General features: G+C 34.0%; 1 protein-coding gene across 2 annotated transcripts; it reads right to left on the bottom strand.

Annotated features, from left to right (window-relative positions):
• Nucleotides 1-10,817: 10,817 nt before the first annotated feature.
• LOC103498365 (uncharacterized) lies at nt 10,818-21,180 on the bottom strand. Of its 2 annotated transcripts, none has more exons than XM_008460946.3 (3): nt 20,999-21,180; nt 11,364-11,520; nt 10,818-11,241 (listed from the first exon to the last, which is right to left on the bottom strand). In XM_008460946.3, the coding sequence occupies exons 1-2, from the start codon at nt 21,178-21,180 to the stop codon at nt 11,400-11,402; spliced, it is 303 nt and encodes a 100-aa protein (XP_008459168.2). In that variant the 3' UTR covers nt 10,818-11,241; nt 11,364-11,399. The 2 variants fall into 2 exon arrangements, with proteins under 2 accessions (XP_008459168.2, XP_008459167.2); XM_008460945.3 differs by having other exon boundaries at nt 10,818-11,141.
• Between the last annotated feature and the right edge of the window lie 280 nt (nt 21,181-21,460).

Here is a 21,460-nt window from a genome sequence, read left to right as displayed (position 1 = left end):
CTTTTGAAGTTGATTATGAAATAGTTAAAATTATTTTTATTTATCTTTACAAGAGCAGAAGAAAGCCCAAGTGTCAACCCCTTCTATGAGAACATTCGCGTAAGGCATTCTGATCGAGGGCTTTCCATTGGTCTTGAAAGCTAGTCAGGATTGATTATTCTACTCCAATCATATAAAATATGTTTTTAGTTATTTAAAATAAAATTTGAAGGTATGAAAATCACGTTTAAAAGTATGAAATTAAACATTAAAATAAGTGTGAACAATTAAAAGTATGTTTCAGAGTGATTTTGAACGAAAGAAAAGTAATTTTTTCGATTTCAAAATTAATCTTAAGCATTGACTGGATAATACTAGTATGTATTTTTATTTGAAAGAGTTGTGTTTAATAAATATTTTAAATTTCATTATTGACTTAAAATATCAACCTTTATATTTTTGTAATGATTTATACAAATTTTATAATAAATAATAGTCATCGATGTATTTAAGTTATACTTATATCATAAGAAAGTTTTGCCGACCAATTTTAAATGAGTGTCTAGCTACTAGATTTGAACTATCGAGTTAAAATATAAATTATTAATCCACCAATCAATACAATAATACTAAGAATCACTCACGACATTTAATATTGTTCATTTACTATTTTTATGAATATTTTTATTTGAACATATGCTACCCAAAACAAGAACAAAACGGACCTCTCTTTTTTTATAAGGACTTTTTTTGAAAAAAAAAAAAACTTATATAACATATTGGTCAATAGTCATCAAAGTCTAAACTTAATTTTTAATTATACGTAAAGTTCGAAAATAGTTACTAAATATTTTTAATAGGATTAAGTATCAATGGATATAAATAGAAAAGATATTTACCCGAAAGTTTATTATTTGGATCCACCCTAATAAGGCAGCATTTTTTAAAAAAAGAAGTAAATATACAAAATCCCAAAATTGATAAATTGATGCTGAATGAATAATTCCAAAAGAGAAGTAACAAAAGAAATTATGGCATTGAAAATGAAAGTATTACTATAAATATAAATTGGATTGTTACAAATCACCAAATATTTTTTAAAATAGAAAAAGAAAAAAGAAAAGAAAGAAGGATAGATAAGAAGAATCTAAGATTAGGAATGGAAGAAATGGGAACCATGTGGTATTGTGAGTTAAGGAAAGAATGTTGAATGATTGAAGAAGACAATAGAAAAGCCATTTTTATTTATTTATTTTTTTTAAATAAATAAAAATGGGTAGGAAAGTGAGTGGGAATTGGTAACAAACAAAAAATTAAAAAAAAAATTGGGTGTTTCTTATGGTGTTGGCAAATTGATTGAAATTGTACAAAAAGAAAAAGAGACTTTTTATCATTCAAATGTTGCAATCAAAAGTTATCATAAGCTTTGGGTAGTTGCATCTCTACCATATTCTTATTTTATTTATTTAGTTAATGATTGATTAACCATTTTATAATTTACATTTTCACAAATTAAGATGTTCTAAGGGTCAAGATAAATGTTGAAATTATTGACATTATTTGTATGAAGTTTCTTAACATAAATTTTCGACACGTCTTAACTTTCCTTTCTTTTAATAATAATAAGATTAAGAAGAATAATAAGGAAAGGAACACTATGAACACAATGATGTTTTGGCATTAACCTAACCCACTGTCTATCAAGGCCACTAAATAACCTATCACTTATCATATGGACAATCTTATATGTACAAATATTACACCTAATAGTACAAGACTATAATATATAACTTTATTGAGAATCAAAGCACATGAATTTGGTTAATAATTAAGCTTTCTCTTTTTGAGTGTTCTATCAAATAAATATATAATATAATTAGTCTTTTAGTTTCTTTATGGTAGCAACAAATCTAAATATACACAAATTGGAATAATTATTTCAAGAAAGCTGAAAAAGAAATGTATATTCTCAAATAAGTTGTAAACATATGTAATGAGAAATTACCATGTATATAATAAACATATAGTTTCCATTAATGTGTAATTGATTAATCCTAACTTTAGTATGATTACTTACTCTCAAATAGATTTTTGAAATTTAAAAGAGAACTAATAATTATAAGATTTTGTGTATTAAAATCTTTTATAACTTTCAATTTTTGTGTCAAATAAATTATATAAAAGCAAATAAAACCAAGTGTGTGTGTTGAGCAATTAAAGTAGGTAGAACAAAAGTGTTATTTTTATCACTTCCTTACAACATATACGTATTTGAATACAAAGGAAAAGATTAAATTAATACAATGGAAATAAACTTGAGCTTATACTGATCGGATGATTTCACAACAAAGTTTTGAAGCTATTAAGCCATAATGTTACTCTCTCTAAAAAAAAGCGACAAATATAAATAGAAATCAAAGAAAATATATATAGAGTCTACCTTATTGAAAAGATCGCCCTAGATTTTTTGGTTCATTGAGGGAACTGTGATTCGTAAGTTTGCTTGAGAATGTTATATCTCGTAAAGAAACAATATAGATTTTTTTATGACCTATAATCGACGTAAAATAAAGAGGGGAGAAACTAAAATAACTAATAAGACAGTAATTGAGAGAAATGAATTTTCTTGATTATTCTATGATACAAAGATGGTATTTGTACATATTACATCAGAAAGCATACGATAAAAATTACCATACAATCAAATATACAATTAAAGCATGATTAAATATCATAATTTAAGGAGAAGAATGTGGAGTAATTCTGGTGATTGCGAACATTGGAATATACTCCATCAAACTGAAGGTGGTAGAGAAGTCAAAAGTTTGTTTAGAAGATGTAAAAATGTTGGAGAAGATAAGTGTTGGAATTTATGTCCTAAAACTCGTAGTTTATAGTTTAAATTATATTATATTCAATAAAGTGGTTATTGAGGATTTATTAGTGAAAATAGAATACTATAGTCTTGAATTCAATAAACTAAAAGTCCCAAGGTTATCTACATAAACGTGGATCAAGTTCGAGTATATAGCCCCAAACGGTCTATAGTATAAATAAGGTTGGGCGCCTTATTCTAGGGACACTATGGATGTGGCTCGCTTTATTGTTAGTACAAATAATGTTATCCTGAATCGTTCATGTAGAGACATGAAAGTGGGGCATCCTATGTAAAGAGTTTACATAAGGTTGGAACCATAAAATAGTCACTTTTAAGTTATAACACTGTTGGTTGTATAAAACCAACTATTTTGATTATTGATGACCTAGGTAACTTAATCTTAATCTTGAGCTAACTATGAACTTCCATTCAAACGGAATTATTCTTAGATCTGCATAAGTGAGGGCAGCTCAACAACACTGACCCAATAAGCCTTCCATTTTAGGGTTAAGACCGAATGGATAGCTAGGGACATAGGGACATAGGGTACCATACATAATTCACTCCTACCCGCTTTAGAGTTAGTAGATAGGTTGTTCCCTTAAGAACTGAATCCAAGTCTTGAACAAAGGGTTCCACCCTCTCATTGGCTCAAGAGGGATTCGGTTTAGGTTGGACCTTACAATTGTTCAATAATGAATCAGTGGGACTTAAAGCGCAAAATGTAATCTCAAGGGTAAAACAGTATTTTGACCCAACCGATGTTACGAACAACCTGTGAAGGACTAACTTACTGATCATGGTTATATTAGATAGATATAAATATATCTATAATGAGGGGAGTGCAATTATGGAACTTTAGTCGAATGAATCGTTAGTTAACGAATGTTGATTAGCTTGATCTAAAATGGTTTAGCCAATTAATCTCGGATCGTTGGAGCCTATGATCTATAGGTTCATTAGGTTTCTCTGCTAGATATGGAATAAACTTAGAACAATATGATAGAAAAATAGGAATTGTTCAAATTAAGTAGAGTGAGAGAAACTTACGAACATATGTGATATAGCCATCAGTTATCAATTTAAGATAGAGATTTATGTTTAAATGTGATTTAAAGATTAAAAATATGAATACAGATTCATATTTAGAAGCTTAAAATTGATGCAAATGATCAAAGTTGTAAACAAGTCACAATGTTGACTTTTGACTTTGGAAAGCAAAACTTTGATCGACTTTATATTCATGCTTGGGAGGTCGAAATTAGTCAAGACGGACAAAATGGTAAAAGTCAAAATGTTGACTTTTGCTTGAAAAAGTCAAAGTTTGATTTTGACTTGAATGGTTAAATGACCATATTGCCTTTGGACTAAAGTTAGTGAAAAAATTCAACATTGTTTTGGATAATCTCACTAACACTTAATGGCATAAGTGGAATAAGTGGCTATATAAAATGTAAACACATAGCTCATTAAGATTGAGTGGAGAATGAGCTAGGTGTTGATCATAGGTGAAGGTTTTTCATGCATTTTGCATATAAATTTTCTATAAAATTGTTTTGAAAATTCATTTTTCAAAACTTTTGATAATTTTTTAAATTTTCAATTTTTTTTTGTCCATTTCTTCCACCTCTCTCTTAACAAAAAGATTTTTCCACTTCCAATTTCAATCTATCTCTCTTAATTCCTTCACCTAATCGGGTTCCACAACCCGGTTCTAAGTCCGAAGAATAGCGGGTGAATACTAATGGTGGTCTAAGATTCGTGTTTGTGAGGAGATATCGAGGAATCAAGAAGCTATGAAGGTACATATTTGATAAACCCTAATTTCTTTAATTAGGGTAGTTTCTACTGTACATGTCTCGTTTTCCATCAATAAAGGCTTTGTGAGGAGATCGACCAGTTGATCTTTAGAAGAAATAAAGCAAACTGAGATATCTTTACAAACCACCTTTTCACGAACAAAATGATAATCAATTTCAATATGTTATGTGCGAGTATGGAAAATTGGATTATTAGCTAGAGATATTGTAGAAATATTATCACACCATTAGGTTAGAGGAGTATGAAGAAGAACACAAAGATCACGAAGAAGCTACCGAATCTAGTAAAGATCTGTAGTTGCAGTAGCAAAAGAACGATATTCTGCCTCAGTGGAAGAGCAAGATATAGTGAGCTGTTTTTTGGAGGACCCAGATATAGGACTATCACCAAGAAAGGTAATGAGTCCAGATGTCGAGCATCGATCGAGAGTGTTCGACCCAATCAGAGTCACAGAAGACTTTGAAGAACAAATTGTCTTGGCAGAAAAAAAAACCTAAGAAATTTAGCACCACATAGATATCTAAGTATGCGTTTGACTACAGAATAATGAACAATAGTGGGGTTATGCATAAATTGACTTACACAACTTACAAAAAAGGCAATGTTAGGCTATATAAAAGTGAGAAATTGTAATGAGCCCACAATCTGACGTTAAAGAGATGGATCATGAAATGGTGGAGTGGTGGTATGTAGATCAATTGTAGTAGACATGGGTGTTGGACAAGATTTTGCAGAATTAAGTCATGCCTGAGGTGGCAAGGAGATCTATGAGATATTTAGCTCGGTTGACAAAAATATATGTGGTGGAATGAGTGAATTTTGAGGCCCAAAAAGTACTGATGAATGTTTTGTCAAAATAAAAACACTCGACCTAATGATATCCTTTTACAACCAAGCAAGCTTTGTAACGAACAACTAAACCATCAAGATTTAATTTGGTGTGAAAAACCTATTTACAACCAACAACATTCATGGAAGGAAAACAAGGTACTAAGGACTATGTACCTTGTTCTTGAAGAGCATTGAATTCCTCACTCATGGTAGATCTCCATTCAGAGTATTTGAAAGCTTCAAGGTAAGTTGTGGGATTAGTTGGAACGATTAATGAATGTGTGATGAGAAAGGTCCTGGGTTTAAAAATTCCAGAATTTGCTCGTGTTTTCATTGCATGAGTGTTTGAGAGAATTATAAGTTGGTTGGACAGATGAGGCAACTAATTCATTTCCTGATTCTAAATTGACATAAGGTAAAACATTCAAAGACTCACAAGTAGCATTAGTATCCATAAATGTAGAGGAATTAATGTCAACAGTAGGAGTGTCAGGGAAATGGGTTGATGAGGTAGGAGAGATTGGTATAGGTATTGAATGAAAAGGACTAGTTAAGAAAAAATATAGTAAAGTGAGTAACAATTAAGCAAGGGTCGGGAGAAGACACTTTGAGAGGTGGAGTAGGAAATTTTAGGGTGGCACAAGGAAATATGGTTTCATGAAAAATAACATGAGAAGGAATATATATATATATATATATATATATATATATATATATATATATATATATATATATATATATATATATATATAACACATTCATGTTGGGCCACCATTGCAGTGGGCTTCAGACCTACGATGGAATGCTTGAGGAGGATAGTTTCTTCAGCTATCAACAAGATGTGATGTTCTTCGAGAGAAATTTTGTAGTTGCGAGTTTGAATAAAAGTTCAAAGAGAGTTGAATTCAATTGGAAGACCATTCAAGGTATGCACTAAAACTTCTTCATCTTTAAAAAGAAATAGAGGTTATAGCAAGCTTGACAACAAGTTCTTTGATATGATAAGTATATTTTTCAATAGTTTGATAAGAAGAAGTTTTTTTGTGATATAGAGAGTAGAGGGTAAATCAAGAATATTAGTTCAGGTGTTAGATGAATAACATTTTTCTAAAGAAATCTAAAGATCTTTTGAAGATTCAGAACCAAGGACATGACCAAGAGCAGAGGGCGATAAGGTAGCATTTATTAGAGTAATAAGAGCTTGGTCATGAGATACCCATTGAAGATACTCAGAATTTACCTTAGTGGTGTCTGTACATTTTGGTGAGCGGATGGTTTTTGGTGGACATGGGAGAGAGAGCCTTCAAAATGGATAAGACTTGATATTTCCAGAGTATATAGTTTGTGAATGGATAGGGACAAGGTTGCAGATGTTGGGTAATAAGAAAAGAGCAAATGTAGTGATAGGGCATTATTGGATGTTGAAGGATCCGTTGAAATGGTGATGGAAGGGGTAGGTTCAAAAGTGATGGTGGGAGAGGTAATTTGAGAGGTAAGAACTTTGCTGAATTGTTTTTTCTTTTTTAGTTTTGTGGAGAAATCGACAAAACTAGCACCTTTTTGGTTTTATATTTCAAAAGTAGCATAATTTTAGAAAACTTGTAATTTTATTTTTCTCGGGGTCAATCTCGGCCGAGATCGTCCTCGAACTTCTTCCTAAATTTTAAAAATTCTTTAAAGAAAATTTCTCAATCTCTCTCAGTCGAGTGTTTCATTGAAAGAGTGCATTTTTCATTAAAATTTTGAAATTGAGGTTAACTCTTCTCAGCCCAAATATACCACGAGAGTCCTTGAGTTGAAAACACACTCTCTCGGTGACATCTCGAAACATTTAGGTTAATTGTTTGTTCCTAAGTCAACGTGGCCCTAAGATGCACCGAGATGCATCGAGCTGAAAAATTTAAGCAATTGTGTCAATGATCTCGGGCCAAAGTTGCCCTGAGTTGACCCCGAGCTAAAAAAATATAAGCTAAAATGGAAACTAAAAAGTAAGACCTAGACACTTTTTAGTCATTTTTAGGAAAATATCTTAACGATAAATTAAAGAAGATGACCAACATGGAAGCTCGTACATCACTTTTTTAGGGGTTAGTCATTTCTTAGTCAGTATATAGAAGAAAATTATTGAACTTTTTCTTTAGCAAGCTGAGTTCAACTTCATGGCTTCTTCCTACAATAATAGATTTGATTCTTTATGTTTCATCGGATGAAAAGGCTTGAAAGATTTTTTTTTTTTTTTTGTGTTGAATGTTGGTCTATTGGATCACAAAGTTTGTTGGTTGACTTGTTTGAAAGACACACCATTAAGACTTTATTAAAGCTAACACTAGGTTAGTTTAAAGTTTGATTTTTAGTCATAGAAGGAAGAGTATTGTGGAATTTCTTGAACAATCCTCATTTCTTTAAGGTTGTTTTTGCTGATGCTCTCAAGCAACAAAAGTTTGTAAGCAAAAATAATGATAATATCCAAAGTCTCTTGTTACATTGTTTGGCTTCTTTGTCTTTAATTTCAAATTTTTAATAAAAAAAGACGCACTATCTTGGTGACACACTCGGCTGAGAGAGACCGAAAAAATTTTTTCAAAGAGATTTTCTAAATTTGGGTAGAATCTCAAGGTCGATCCCGGCTGAGATTGACCCCAAGAAAAACAAAATTACGAGTTTTCTTAAACTGTGCTACTTTTGAAATATAAAACCAAAAAGGTACTATTTCTCAAAATTTTCCAATTTTATGAGAATGCTCTGATACCATAAAATAATTAATATGACAATAACCGAGAAATGAATTTGCTTGTTTATTCCATGATACGCTTATGGTATTTATATACATTACATGAGAATACATATGGTAAAAATTACAATAGAATCAAATAAACAATTAAGGCATGATTGAAGATCATAATTTAAGGAAAAGTTTGTGGAGCAAATCTGGTGATTGAGAATATTGAAATATCATCTAAGAGTAACAAGGTTGAGAAAATAATACAGTTTTAGCCAAAAATAGCACCCTAGGTACAACCCATTTTCAACCTAGAGAAAAGGGTTATGTTTGTGTCCCCAAGTTAATGTGTTTAGCCTAGAGCGAGATTGGTGAAATAGCTAGTGAGACTTGTTCATTTGTATGTCATAACCCAAAGCACCATCCTAGTACCAAAACGAGTTTAAGGGAAGATGCACGACCTCAAATAAGGTTGAGACTTACCCTAGTCAAATGCAAAACAAGGTATGCCTCTCAGCTCGATAAATTATACGATTTCCTAAAAGCAACTCTAAAACCCTATCAAAATAACCCAAGTCAATCATTTTCATATACATCATTATATAGCTCCATACGAGGAAAATTGCGTTTTACTCACAAGCTTTCGCAATCTTTCACTTTCTGACTTAAGTATTAGTGTGTATGTGGTAAACACCCACATTGATATGCAAGGTTTTCTCTTTTGCAGGTCAATCTCTTTTCCCTTTCAAATAAATTCATTAATGATGTCACGTGAAGGTCAGTTTTGTTTCCCCTACCTAAGTTTATCTAAAAGTTAAGCAAGTATCCCCTAAGTGGAGTGTGTGCAAGTTAACCATAGGTTTTTTGTTAGAAACTTCATTAAACCTTGAAATCAAGGGAACGACCGAGGATAACAATCAATATTAAGAATATTTCCGACAACTTCCAAAATAATCTAAAATGGAAAGGAACAAAAAAACCAAAGGTATTAGAAAAATCAATGGCATAGTAGGCTACACAATTAGTAGCTTGGTTCTAAGCACGACGACTGGAAAATAAAGAGACAATTTCCAAGGGTATTGTTAAAATATTGATCTCATTAACTGCATTCTTTACTTGGGTATAGCCTGATGAACAATCAAGTTCACCAACTTCAAAGAATCAGATTCAACCATGATGGCCTAGGAACGAGAGAAGACATAAGAACTAAGATGTTTAAAACCACGACAACTTGGGCTTCCAATAATTTGACAAGTCACTCTCTAGAGATTTTTCGATAATCGACGCACGTAAAAGATCCCAATAAGTCATAAACCACTCATCTCACTCCATTGCAATACTTTTTATAGTTCCACGAAGTACAACATTAAGTTTTGCCTTTATTCGTCCAAGGGGGCACCAAGTAACTTGACTCACTAGGCTCTCCATAGGAGCAATTTTACAAACAAAAGAGAGCTCATAAGAACACTTGTCAAGATATATGTGAAACTTATCTTGAAACTACTCTAGTCAAGCTTTGATTTGATTGATGTTAATAGAATTATGATAGTTCCAAAGGTATAACATGAATGGGTTTAAGGTTTAGGTTTCACTTTTGATGCGCAAATGTAATTTCTAATCTTGAAAATTGATTCGTTTAGGTTGATCGTCTGTGAAGAGTCTACTCCATAATCTCAATGCACTTTTTAATAATCTTTGCAATCTTTTTCATAGGTCTTATAGAAAATGAGACTATCGTTAGCATAGAAAGGTGAGTCAATGAAGAGTAATAGCATGATTTAAACAAATTCCTCTAAAGGAAGAGAAAGAAAGCTACCTGTTTAGCAGGGTTGTAAGACCTTTAACACATGTGAAACAAAAAGTAAGGAGTCAAGCGACTCTCAAACAAAAGTAGTTTGAAAGAAATTGTTCATCACTAGAACTTTTTTGTATTTGTCAACTAGAAGGCATATATCATTTAGACGAATGAGAGAAAAGGTAAAATATGGTTAAAATCTCACTTTGATTCTTATACTTTCAAATGTTCAATTTTAATTTTGATATTTTTTATAAATCTAAAATTTAGTCTCTCAACATAATTCCTTTTTAAATAATCATTTTCATACAAGAAAATACATGCATATATTTTCAATATTTAAAGTGAAAATACTAATAAATAAGAAAAATTGCATAAGAGGGTAGAAATTTAAAAAAGAAAAAACAATCTATAGCATCTACTTTTTGCATATTGCAAATATGACAAATATGATAAATAATTAAATATATCATAGAACTATCAAAAGATTATCCGCTTTTAAATTTGCTATTTTTGCAATTTAAGAAATGTAGTGATATAGACCCTATTATCATAAAGCTTTTTGCTATTTTTGTAAACGGCCTAATAAAAAATTTGAGAAAGAAAAAAAAACAAAATCAACAATAAACAGGTATGCAGCAGTAACGACTGAGTTACTACTAAATTTAAGATTTCTTAAGACGACCGAGGCTAAAAACTAAGCATTTTGGAAATGCATTAACTAAAGTCCAAATTTCACAAATTGTTTGGAAAGGACCCCCAGGAGGCAGAGCATTTATTCGAATGGGCAAACGTTGTGGGAACAGAACATGTGTTTCTTTTCTTATTTTATTTGTTCACTGTTATTCATATTCTAGTGTCAGCCAAACATTACATACTTTAAACCCCCCCTCTCTCTCCAAGAACATTTGAAGAAATAAACTCAAACAAAAATATATATATATACAAAACACTCTGTAGTCTGTAACCACCATATCTTTCTACAGTTCATTTCCATAATGTTTAATCCTACATGTGAATCCCTCACCACTCATTTGTTTTTACTCTCTCTCTAATGTCCCAAGAGAAATCGACATATAATCTTCTCTGTCCCAGATTCAGAACTTACTTTACACCATCTGTAAGACAAAATAAAAGAAACCAAAATCAACTTTTAGTTTCCTAAAAGAAAATTTTACAGTATAACTTTGTCTGAACCCATTCTTCATTAAGTCTTCTCTACAAACACAACACACAACTAAAGTGATTCAGAAGAACCTTTAATAATCATATAAAGATGAAACTTGTTTGCAGATAGTGTGGTGAGATTATTATATCTGCAGAGTGTAAATTCACCAGACCTGAGTAAAAATGAGCTTCAGATATTGTCGTCATGATCATTCATCATAAGAAACATGGAAACTGGTGGTGCAACCAGACGCCTCGACGTCCTCAGCCCCACAACAGTCGTAGAATTTGGCAGCATACGGCGGGTCATTGGGTCCCAATTCATAGTACCTTGAATCAATCAACTAAAAAACTCAGACTGCAAAATCGAAAGAGTAAATTCAATAGTAAAAAGAAAAAGAAGTATTCATTCATTCAACATTTGTTACTGTGTGAGAGAATTAGGAAATCTCAACCACAAATTATAGACCTTATGGTTATTAGTACACTCAGATGTCAATTAAGCTAAGCTCTTGTTGACCATTTATCTTGTGTACTTCCTTGTCTAAATACTGCTTTTTTTAATATATAAAATATGTATCCTTGTCCAAATACTGCTTTTTTTAATATATAAAATATATTGAACAAACAACTTATGGAGGTGAGAGATTAGAACCTCTAACTTACTAGTTAAGAAGATCTGCCTATAAATATAAATATTATAATATGGGATTTGGAACTTCCATGAGAAATATGCCAACCAAGAAATTCCTACCAACTTTAAAAAGAGAGATGAGACGAGGAGTAAAAGACAAATGAGACAGAAACGTCACTTGGGGAGGCATCCCACACTGTTCCAGTCCACTACTTCACACAAAGCTTTTTCTTTTTCATTCTATCTTTTTGAGGGAGGACTGTGATCCCTTTACATACTGGAATGAATCATAAAATTGATACGTTCCTTAAGTTAAATCCAGACAAAAATATATAATAATAATCATTGGAAGTAGAGATGAAGAACAAATACAAGTTTTACATCGAAACCTTAGTAAAGAGAGAAAAATCACGATGCAAATGTTTCTTATTATTTTATGAAGGTAATTATACGAGAGGGGAAGACTTTATAGACAACACGAGCCTCATTAAAAAGAATAGAATTAGGGTAAAGTAAATTACATAACTACCCTTGGACTTTCAATATGTAACAAACCCACAATCTCTAACACTTCCCTCAAATTGGGACGTTAATATCGAAAAAACCCAACTTACTAACACAAGAATCAAAATTTTGTCTAAGGAGCCCCTTTGGGAGAAAATAAAAATTTTGTTACCTTGAGGGTATGTAAGGAATACAAATGCTACCATTATTCAGTCTCTCTTTCAAAAGTGTCTATCAACCTCCACATGTTCAGTTCTATCATATTGGACTAGGTTGTTGGCAATGCTAATAGCTACCTTATTATTGCAAAATAGTTTCTTAGGCATCTCATACGATAACACCTTCTAGAGCCAAATTTCCTCACAAATTCCTAAATCCATAGCCCTGTACTTAGCTTCAGCATTGCTTCTACCCACAACTCTTTGCTTCTTATTTCTTCAAGTAACGAGATTGCCCTACACAAAGATATAGTATCCAGAGGTGGATTTTCTATCAACAATAGACTCTTACCTTATGTCAGTCTTTCTGAACCTCAATCCTTTACTAGGAGTTGCTTTTAAATACCTCATAATTCTGTTAACTGCTTCCATGTGTTTATCGTAAGAAGCCTGCATGAAGTGACTGACAGTTCTCAAAGCATAAGAGATGTCAGGCCTAGTGTGAGATAAGTAAATCAAATTTCCCACCAGGCGCTGATATTTTTCTTTATCAATAGAAACTGTCACCTAATTTTCCGAATTTGGCATTGAACTCAATGGGCGTATCAGCAGAACAACATCCCATTATACCAGTTTCAGCTAATAAATCAAGGGTGTACTTTCTCTAGAATACAAAGATGCTTTCTCTAGAAATGGCAAACTTCATCTCAAGGAAGTACTTTAAAATTCCCAAGTCTTTAATTTCAAACTCATCCCCCATCTTCTTTTTCACTTGGATGATCTCAACAGTGTCATCCCCAGATAACACAATGTGATCAATATAGATTACTAACACCACAATTTTCCCAGCTTTGGAGGCTTTTATGAACAAAGTGTGATCAAAGTACGCCTAATTTTACCCCCTAAGACTTGACGAAAGTGGTCAATCTGTCAAACCAAGCTCTTGGTGACTGTTTCAACCCATAGAAGGACTTCTGAAGCTTGCAAACCCGATTATCAAACTAGGCTTCAAATTCTGGAGGAGGATTCATATATATTTCCTCTTTGAAATCTCCATTAAAGAATTTGTTCTTAACATCAAGTTGATATAAGGGCCACTTTATTCACAACAATCGAAAGCAAGCCCCTAATAGTGTTTAACTTTGCAACAGGGGAAAAAGTCTCAAAGTAGTCGATGCCATAAGTCTAAGTGAACTCTTTTGCAAGTAACCTGGTCTCATGTCTGTCAAGAGTACCTTCTGATTTGTACTTGAGTGTAAACACCCATTTGCATCCTACAATCTTATGTCCCTTAAGGAGAGTGCAGAAATTCCAGGTCTTGTTCTTTTCCAGGACTTTCATCCCTTTCATGATTACAGTGTTCCACTAAAAACACTCTAAGGCCAGGTGAATATTCTTGGGTAACGTGGTAGAGTGAAGACTGGCAGTAAAGGCCCTGAACTGAGGTGAAAGGTTCTCGTAAGAAACATAGTTAAAAATTGAGTTCTTTTTTCATGACCTAATACCTTTCCTCAGCACAATAGGAAGATCAAGAGATGGATCATACTTACTGATATTTATTGGATGATACTGCTTAGTCTCATTTTCAGTCGATTTTGCAATAGCCTCATTCTCATCAACCCTTCGCTCTGTGTCTGTAATGATCTTAATCTCATCAACACTGCCCTTCTCACACATATCTTCAAGGACAGTTGTTTCAGACCTGTCATTCTCACCCTCCTTACTGTCGACACGTGAGTTAATAGAATTTGTCTGAGACATGTCATTCTCACCCATTCTACTATTATTATAAGTCAACAGAATTAATCATACATTGATCTCGTAAAAGTTTAGAATCCTAAATCGAAGTCGGCTAAACAGCAGGAGACCCAACTTCCTTTATGAGATTCCTCCTATAGAATTGCGATCTTTGCATTGAACTGTGTTTCTACAGTGTAAGTTAATGAAAGTTCCTACATGTGGAGGTGACCTCAAACTCGTCAGAGACAAGAAAGACCCAGGTAAGATAGGTATGGTCATCAATGAAGGTCACAAACCACCGTTTTCCAAAATAGGTAGTAACCTTGGACGGTCCCCAAACATCATTATGGACAAGGGGTGAATGGTTGAATTGGTTTGTATGGTTGTGAGAGAAAATAGACTCGATGTTGTTTAGCCCAAATACACACATCACAAGATAAGGTAGAAACATCAACTCTAGAGAAAATATGGGAAAATAAATGTTTCATATATTGAAAATTAAGATGGCCTAAACGGAAATGTCACAACATACAGTTTTTTTTAGGAGTAGTAAAGTATGAAGATAAAAGACTAGTCCTACAGATACTACTAGAGGAGGCGTCATCATCAAGAAGGTAGAGTCCCCTACAATGTTTGGCAATACTAATCATCCTCCTCAAGCTGAAGTCCTGAAAAGAAACATAATCAAATAAGAATTTTGCTTTGCAGTTGCAGTTTAACTCACGAGTAATCTTGCTTATAGACAGTAGATTATACAAAATTTTGAGCACATGCACCAGATTCTGTAAGGATAGCCCTTCAAAAGGAGAAATTTGCCCCTTTCCCGGCATGAGACCAAGGAGTCATCTACAATTTTTATTTTCTCATCACTAGCACACGAAATATAGGACACTAACATGTTCAGAGGAATAGGTCAAATGATTTGTGGCGTCAAAGTCCAGAATCCAGGGGTTCTTCCCATCGACACTAATAAGACTGAAGAATTGAGGTATACTTGATTGAGCAATAGCTCCTAGTGTGGTCAGACTAGGATCCCCATGCGGTTGAGAAAGGCTAGCAGTCTCACTCACATCAACTCGTCCCGTGTTCTGTTTGTCGTTTGATGGACGTTTGTTACCCTCTAAGGCACGACCATGTAATGTCCATCAGTGCTCCTTGATAAGCCACTGTTTTTTGCAATGTTCACAGATAGGGATCGGTTTTCCATTGTGCTTCTCACTATCATGAATAGGGGACCTCGCATTGAAGGTAGCGAAATCAACAGTTGGGGTTGTCAGAATATTTATAGCACTCATACAATCCTCCTCAAGATGGACTTTAGAACAAACCTCCATCAGAGAGGGAATAGGTCTTTGGCCCAGTATAGGCCCACGAACAACATTGAACTTTGAGTTGAGACTAGCAAGAAAATCATAAATCTTGTCAATCTCCTCAATCCTAGAGTGTTGTATGCCATCGCTAGAACAATTCCAAATAATTTCCCTACATAGGTCCATTTCCGGCCAAATAAAGGAGAGTTTGTTAAAAAAGGATGTCACATCCATTGTTCCCTGATTGCATTCGTGGACTTGTTTTCGTAAAGTGTATGGACGAGAAGCATTCTAACGCTTGGAATACAGTTTTTGAGTCGTGTCCCAAATATCCTTTGCAGTTGCAGCATACAGTAAAGGCTTGTTGATTAGTGGTCCCATATAGTTGATCAATGTGGTTCGAATAAGAGAATCCTCCCCTTTCCAGTACCGTTCCTGAGGGTCTTTTGGTGGAGGACGAGGTATCTCCTCTGTGGTGTCCATCAAGAATCATTTTAATAAATTGTGCCACTGTATTAGGCACATAAGAAGAGGACAAAGTAGAGAATGAGGTTACCGGATTCTCAAAATACATCAGTGGGGTCATATGAAGGCCATGACCAGGGGTGTTGGAAGATGCCCCTACAATTGCCTCAATAGCCGAAATTTGTTGTTGAACCATGTCCAGTTACTGTTAAGTGATACCTGAAGACGAACCATGCACATGGGGTCTTGACTGCGCTAAGGACTCACCCACCTCAAAAGTTGAGTGGGCTTAAGGGTTCCAACCCCGGGACAACAATTAGGGTTCGCAGGTGGACCGGTAGGAGGCAGCTGCAGCAGACATGGCTAAGAAGCACATTCTAGTCTAAGGTCTATAGCTGAATAGGAGGCGACAACTAGGCAAGATTGAGTAGTAGCGCGTGCACTGGCAGGACAAGACCAGGAGATAGTGTGTACAAAGAATGTGTAGGTACGGGTGGGTTTGCGTGCAGGCTTGGTTGTAGGATGGACGACAGGGTGTACAAAGGGTGCAGCTGGACGGGCAGTGTATGCGGATCCTACGCGGCTAAAGGAAACAATGACCGAAAAGCTGCGGCTAAAGAAGAGGGTTGGCCCGTGTGTTCTAAAGACGCTGGAACCAATCATCCATAGCGTGTTGATCCGAGCATCAACTAAGGCGGCGATGGCAGCACTGATGTTAACTGTTGTTTCCTTTGCTTGGGTTCCATCAAATGTAGTGTCGTCTAGGGTTTCATCGATATTCTGCTTTGATACCATATTGGAAGTAGAGACGAAGAACAAACACAAACTTTACATGAAAACTCTGGTTCAAGGAGAAAAATCATGGTGCAGATGTTTCTTATTATTTTCTTATGAATGATAATTATACAGGCGGAGAAGACTTCATAGGGAACACAAGCCTAATTAAAAAGAATAAAAAAAAGAGTAAAGAGAATTACATAACTACCCTTGAACGTTCAACATGTAACGAGCCCACTATTTCTAATAATAATAAAAGAGGGAACCCAAATGAATTGAACTTGGGGGATAGTTTTCTAGAATTTGAACTAGATCTAATCACATTTGTCTAATTGCTTCTTAAAACGATTATAATACTAAATCTCATCAAGCAGAATCATCTATCTATTTCAACTATAATTAGTTTAATGTATCTTTCAAACAAGTTTTGACTTTTGACTATATAGAAGTTAATATTCACACCAGACATGAATTTTCAGAAGACTTCACATCCATCATTCCATCATCTAATTCAGTGTTATTCTATGACAACAAGCCAATGCAAGCTCAATCATGTGGTGATTTCCATCCCCACCACTCCTCATTGTCACACAAGTGTGATTAAGCTTGGAGACATCTTTCAACCAGGAAAATGAGAAGCAACTCATGCAATCATGTCATGCCAATTTTAATGCACCTTGCTGACTTGGTCTTCTAGGGGGAAACCAGCTCACATGACTCACCTACCTATACTTTAATAATGGAAGCATAAAATAACTAAACAGTTTATTTGGATGTTTAACAAATTAATAAACTATAGGCAAATTGTTCCTAGTCATTTCTAAATTGTCAACAGCGCCTCTTACAAGCAGTCAGTTTACAAATCATGGTGTATAGAGAAAAGATAGACTTTAAACAGATCATTTATCTGTTTCTGAAAAATCAAGTATGACAAGGAAACTAATGAGAAGAAATAACTTAGGAGCAATTACACTACAACTCTGCAACTCTACTTCAAAGCTCACTATTTACTAGTATTAAACCACTCACTCACCCAAAAGCTTGTGGTTAAAGGCAACTTTAATAATATATTACTAACACTCCCCTCACTTGTGGGCTTGAAATATTTGAAAGACCCAACAAGTGAAAATCAATTTTACCTCACTTGTGGGCTTGAAATATTTCAAAGGCCCAACAAGTGGAAATTAATTTTAATTGGGGAGGAAACGTCAATGCAGGGGCTTGAACACAAGCGAGCACCTACTCTAATACCATATTAAACCACCAATTCACCAAAAGCTTAAGCTTGTGGTTCAAGGCAACTTTAATTATATATCACTAACAACTAGTTCATCTAAGTTCCACCACATTAATACAAGCAATTCATAGGAACAATTTTCAAATTTCAATAACTCTAAGAGATGCACATTTCAATCTATTCTTGACATACTTGTAAACTTAGCCTAGAGAGGTTTAATGCGGTTTTCAACTGATATTTGAATGCCTTATCTACACATCACATCATCCACAATGGAAGACATAAATTGGATTTTTTTTTCAAGTGTATAAACCAGTTTGTGAGCAAAATTCCACAATATTCGGTACTAAGAAACTCACAAAATTTAAAACCTTCAGGCCATGTGAGATACTTAAGTTTGTTTGGTTCACTATTTACCTCTTTAAGCATAAGTCCTAATCAATTCGTGGAATGTGGTTGGTTGCATAGCTGATATCTTTCATCAATCAATGTAAAAGTTGTAAACTATGGTCGAGAACCTACAACCTTCAATGGGAAAAGAACAGATGAATTTTGAACCTTTGATAACTCATTCTCAACTAAATGGATCTGGAAAATCTGAAGCACTGATTAATAATCTGATAGTTACAATGTAGTTTATCAAAATATTCACTCCTGTAACAAAAAGCACGTTGATGACAATAGAATATTTTGTTACAACATTTCAAACTTGGAGCATCATAGTCTCTTTTAACAAATCAAGAGACCCATTGAGCAAAGCTCAATCGGTATAGTCATATACCCTCAACCAAGAAGTCAAAGGTTCAATTCCCCCAACCCCAACCATTGTTGAACTCAAAAAAATAAAAATAAAAAAGAGACTACCCACCAACACATCACATTGTAATCAACCATGTAGTGATCCAAAATATTCAGCTATTAACATCAATTTGTATAGAATGTGAATGAAATCATAGACAATTTGAAACGAAAGCATATAATGCAACAGCCCTTCCCCCTTCTTACTGCGTTCCTCAAGTTGTGGATGATTCGTCCAAGTACCTCATGCTTAGAGTTGTTGCCAGTGAGGAACTTCCCCCACTTCTGTGCTAGCCGGTTGGTTGAAATATTCAAAATGATAAACGAAGTTGCATACATTGGAAACAAAACTTGTCCTAGCAACAACTGAACTCAACCATTCAAAGCAGGCATGAATTGCACAAGAAAAATACAATTCTATTTCGGCAATTAGAGTACTTATAGTCATTTTGGAAATGAGATTCTCAAGGTATCTGATAGGCTATCTTTTGTGACCTAAATGAGGTTAGTTCTAGGAAATTTTATGGATAAATGTGCTCAATTGCACAAAATCAAGCTCGGGTCTACTCTAGGTGATTTTGAGTTTAAATGGATCAAAGCATACATTTTGATGTTAATTTGAGCACCCGAGGTGGTGACAAGTATACGCCTAATCTTTAGAAGTTACATCAATTAAAACCCCAAAGTAATAAATGATTGATAGCTATTTTCACTTGATCCCATTTAAAATCAACTAATAAAATGACTTTTCTCCCAAAGCTTTAACAAAGTACAAAATAAAATTTAGGACAAAAGTGTTCTTTAAGTGAGTCCAGAAAAATAGAAGACAATGAAAAATCTCCCATAGACGTCTAGTATCCATTTGACTCCATCACTTCTATCTTATATTATGTTAATTCTGGCATTTAAAGAAGTCTTACACATGTTAAAATTATGCACTAATGTTTTAGAATGAAATCTAAATTGATTAGCCAAGGTTTTAACTGATATATTACTAGTTAAGGGTTGTTAGTGATACAACCTCCAAAGTTTAGGGTATAAATTAATTTACCAATTATAGTTGATGCTTAGAATTATCAGTCAAATTTATGCAGATTTCCACGTTAGGATGGGAAAGGAAGCAGTGAAGCAGACAAAAAATGTGAAGCAAAATCAGAAAATTAAAAGAGAGATGTATTTGTTCGTTCTCTTGGCTATGAATTGTATAAGGCTAGATCATCTTTCTACTAGGAGCCCCTAATATGGTAGGCCAAGTGGAAGTGCAAGGAGAATCTAAAATATCCTGGATAGACCCTAAACTAAGAGATCTTCGATTTCGTAGTTTTTTCCCAAAACCAGCTCCATAATAGAGGGGCAAGTAGCAATTTCACAGAAGTCAAAGATTGTTAGGAACTTAGAACCAGCCCACCCTCCCTTGAGTTACTTAACAGAAGAACTTCAATAATATTCAGATACTCAAAGATTGTACAAAGCCAAATAGCAAGATTATAGGCGGGAGTATTTGCACAATCGTGAGGGGAGTACTAGCATTAGCAACAAAACTTTGAAAGCTGAACCCAAGTGGAGTTGGTAAAACAAACCCCTCGTGAAAAACATTTAAACAGGCCCAGGTCGAAACTTTTGGCAGGTAAATGGTCTTAAGAAGGGATTTGTTAAACAGATTCCACCCTGGCTTGCATTCTGAAATCTTTCGCAAATACTCCCCGATTATTAATCATGCTAGTTGAAGCCGTGAGCTCCTATGAGGTTTCTGGAGGGCAAAGGAGAACTCTGTTAGCAGTTGGCTAGATACCCTGCCCTCATATCCAGTGGAATCATTCTGAGGTAGAACTATCAAACCTTCCAATAACCAAACCTCTTGTCACAAACTTGAAGTTTTTAATACAATTGTGTTTTCCCTCATTCAGAAATAACAGTAATAATAGAACAAGGGAATCAAACTCAATCAATGCTAAAAAAAGTGATTGAAGTTAAAGTCCACTGGCTTCAAAGAGACTTATTATAACACCAAAACAATGAGAATGGCTCGGAAACTCGAATAACAACCAAATCAATAGACAAAGTGCACCCCAATCCAAGAACCGAAGAAACAAAATTCACTAAAATAAAGCAAAAACATCAACAAGTATGTGTTGAATATTGGATGAATGATGGAAATCAAAGAAAAGGGAGGATTATAGGTTACCTCTTTTGGTCGTCGTGGCGACGACAGACGAAAAAAGAAGGATGGAAACGGCATGAAGAGGATGAATTGGAGGATGGAAGATAGGGGCGATTACATATTCGGCAAAGCTTCTCCATTTCTTCACATTTACCACTCTCGCTCTGTTTCTTCATTGTAACACTAATTCCTTCAAATTCAGACATTCCTCTTCGGTCCTATGAAATGGTCAAGCGTGAAACTATGGGATGGGATTTTTTGGTTTTTTCTTTAATTAGTAAAAAAAATAATAATTTAAAAGGTACTTTTAAAAAATATAATATACGGACAAAATATTTATTAAAAATTTAATTTAGATAAATGGAAAATTTATTTTTAAATGATAAAATAGTAAAATATAAAATTTTTAAATAAACATTGGAAGTCATGTCTACCTAGGTGACAAATGTGATTCCTACTATGTACAGTTGTTCACTTCGAGTTCGC

The sequence above is a fragment of the Cucumis melo genome, chromosome 11 (genome assembly GCF_025177605.1).
Source record: "Cucumis melo cultivar AY chromosome 11, USDA_Cmelo_AY_1.0, whole genome shotgun sequence".
NCBI lineage: Eukaryota > Viridiplantae > Streptophyta > Magnoliopsida > Cucurbitales > Cucurbitaceae > Cucumis > Cucumis melo.
The sequence above is the reverse complement of the archived record's forward strand: the minus strand, read 5'-3'. Positions and strand labels throughout refer to the sequence as shown.

Coding starts and splice junctions, on each gene's coding strand:
- LOC103498365 (XM_008460946.3), bottom strand. CDS start 21,180: ATGTCTGAATTTGAAGGAATTAGTGTTACAATGAAGAAACAGAGCGAG. Junction 11,521..20,998: donor CGCCACGACGACCAAAAGAG/GTAACCTATAAT, acceptor GATTGATTCAAG/GTACTATGAATTGGGACCCA.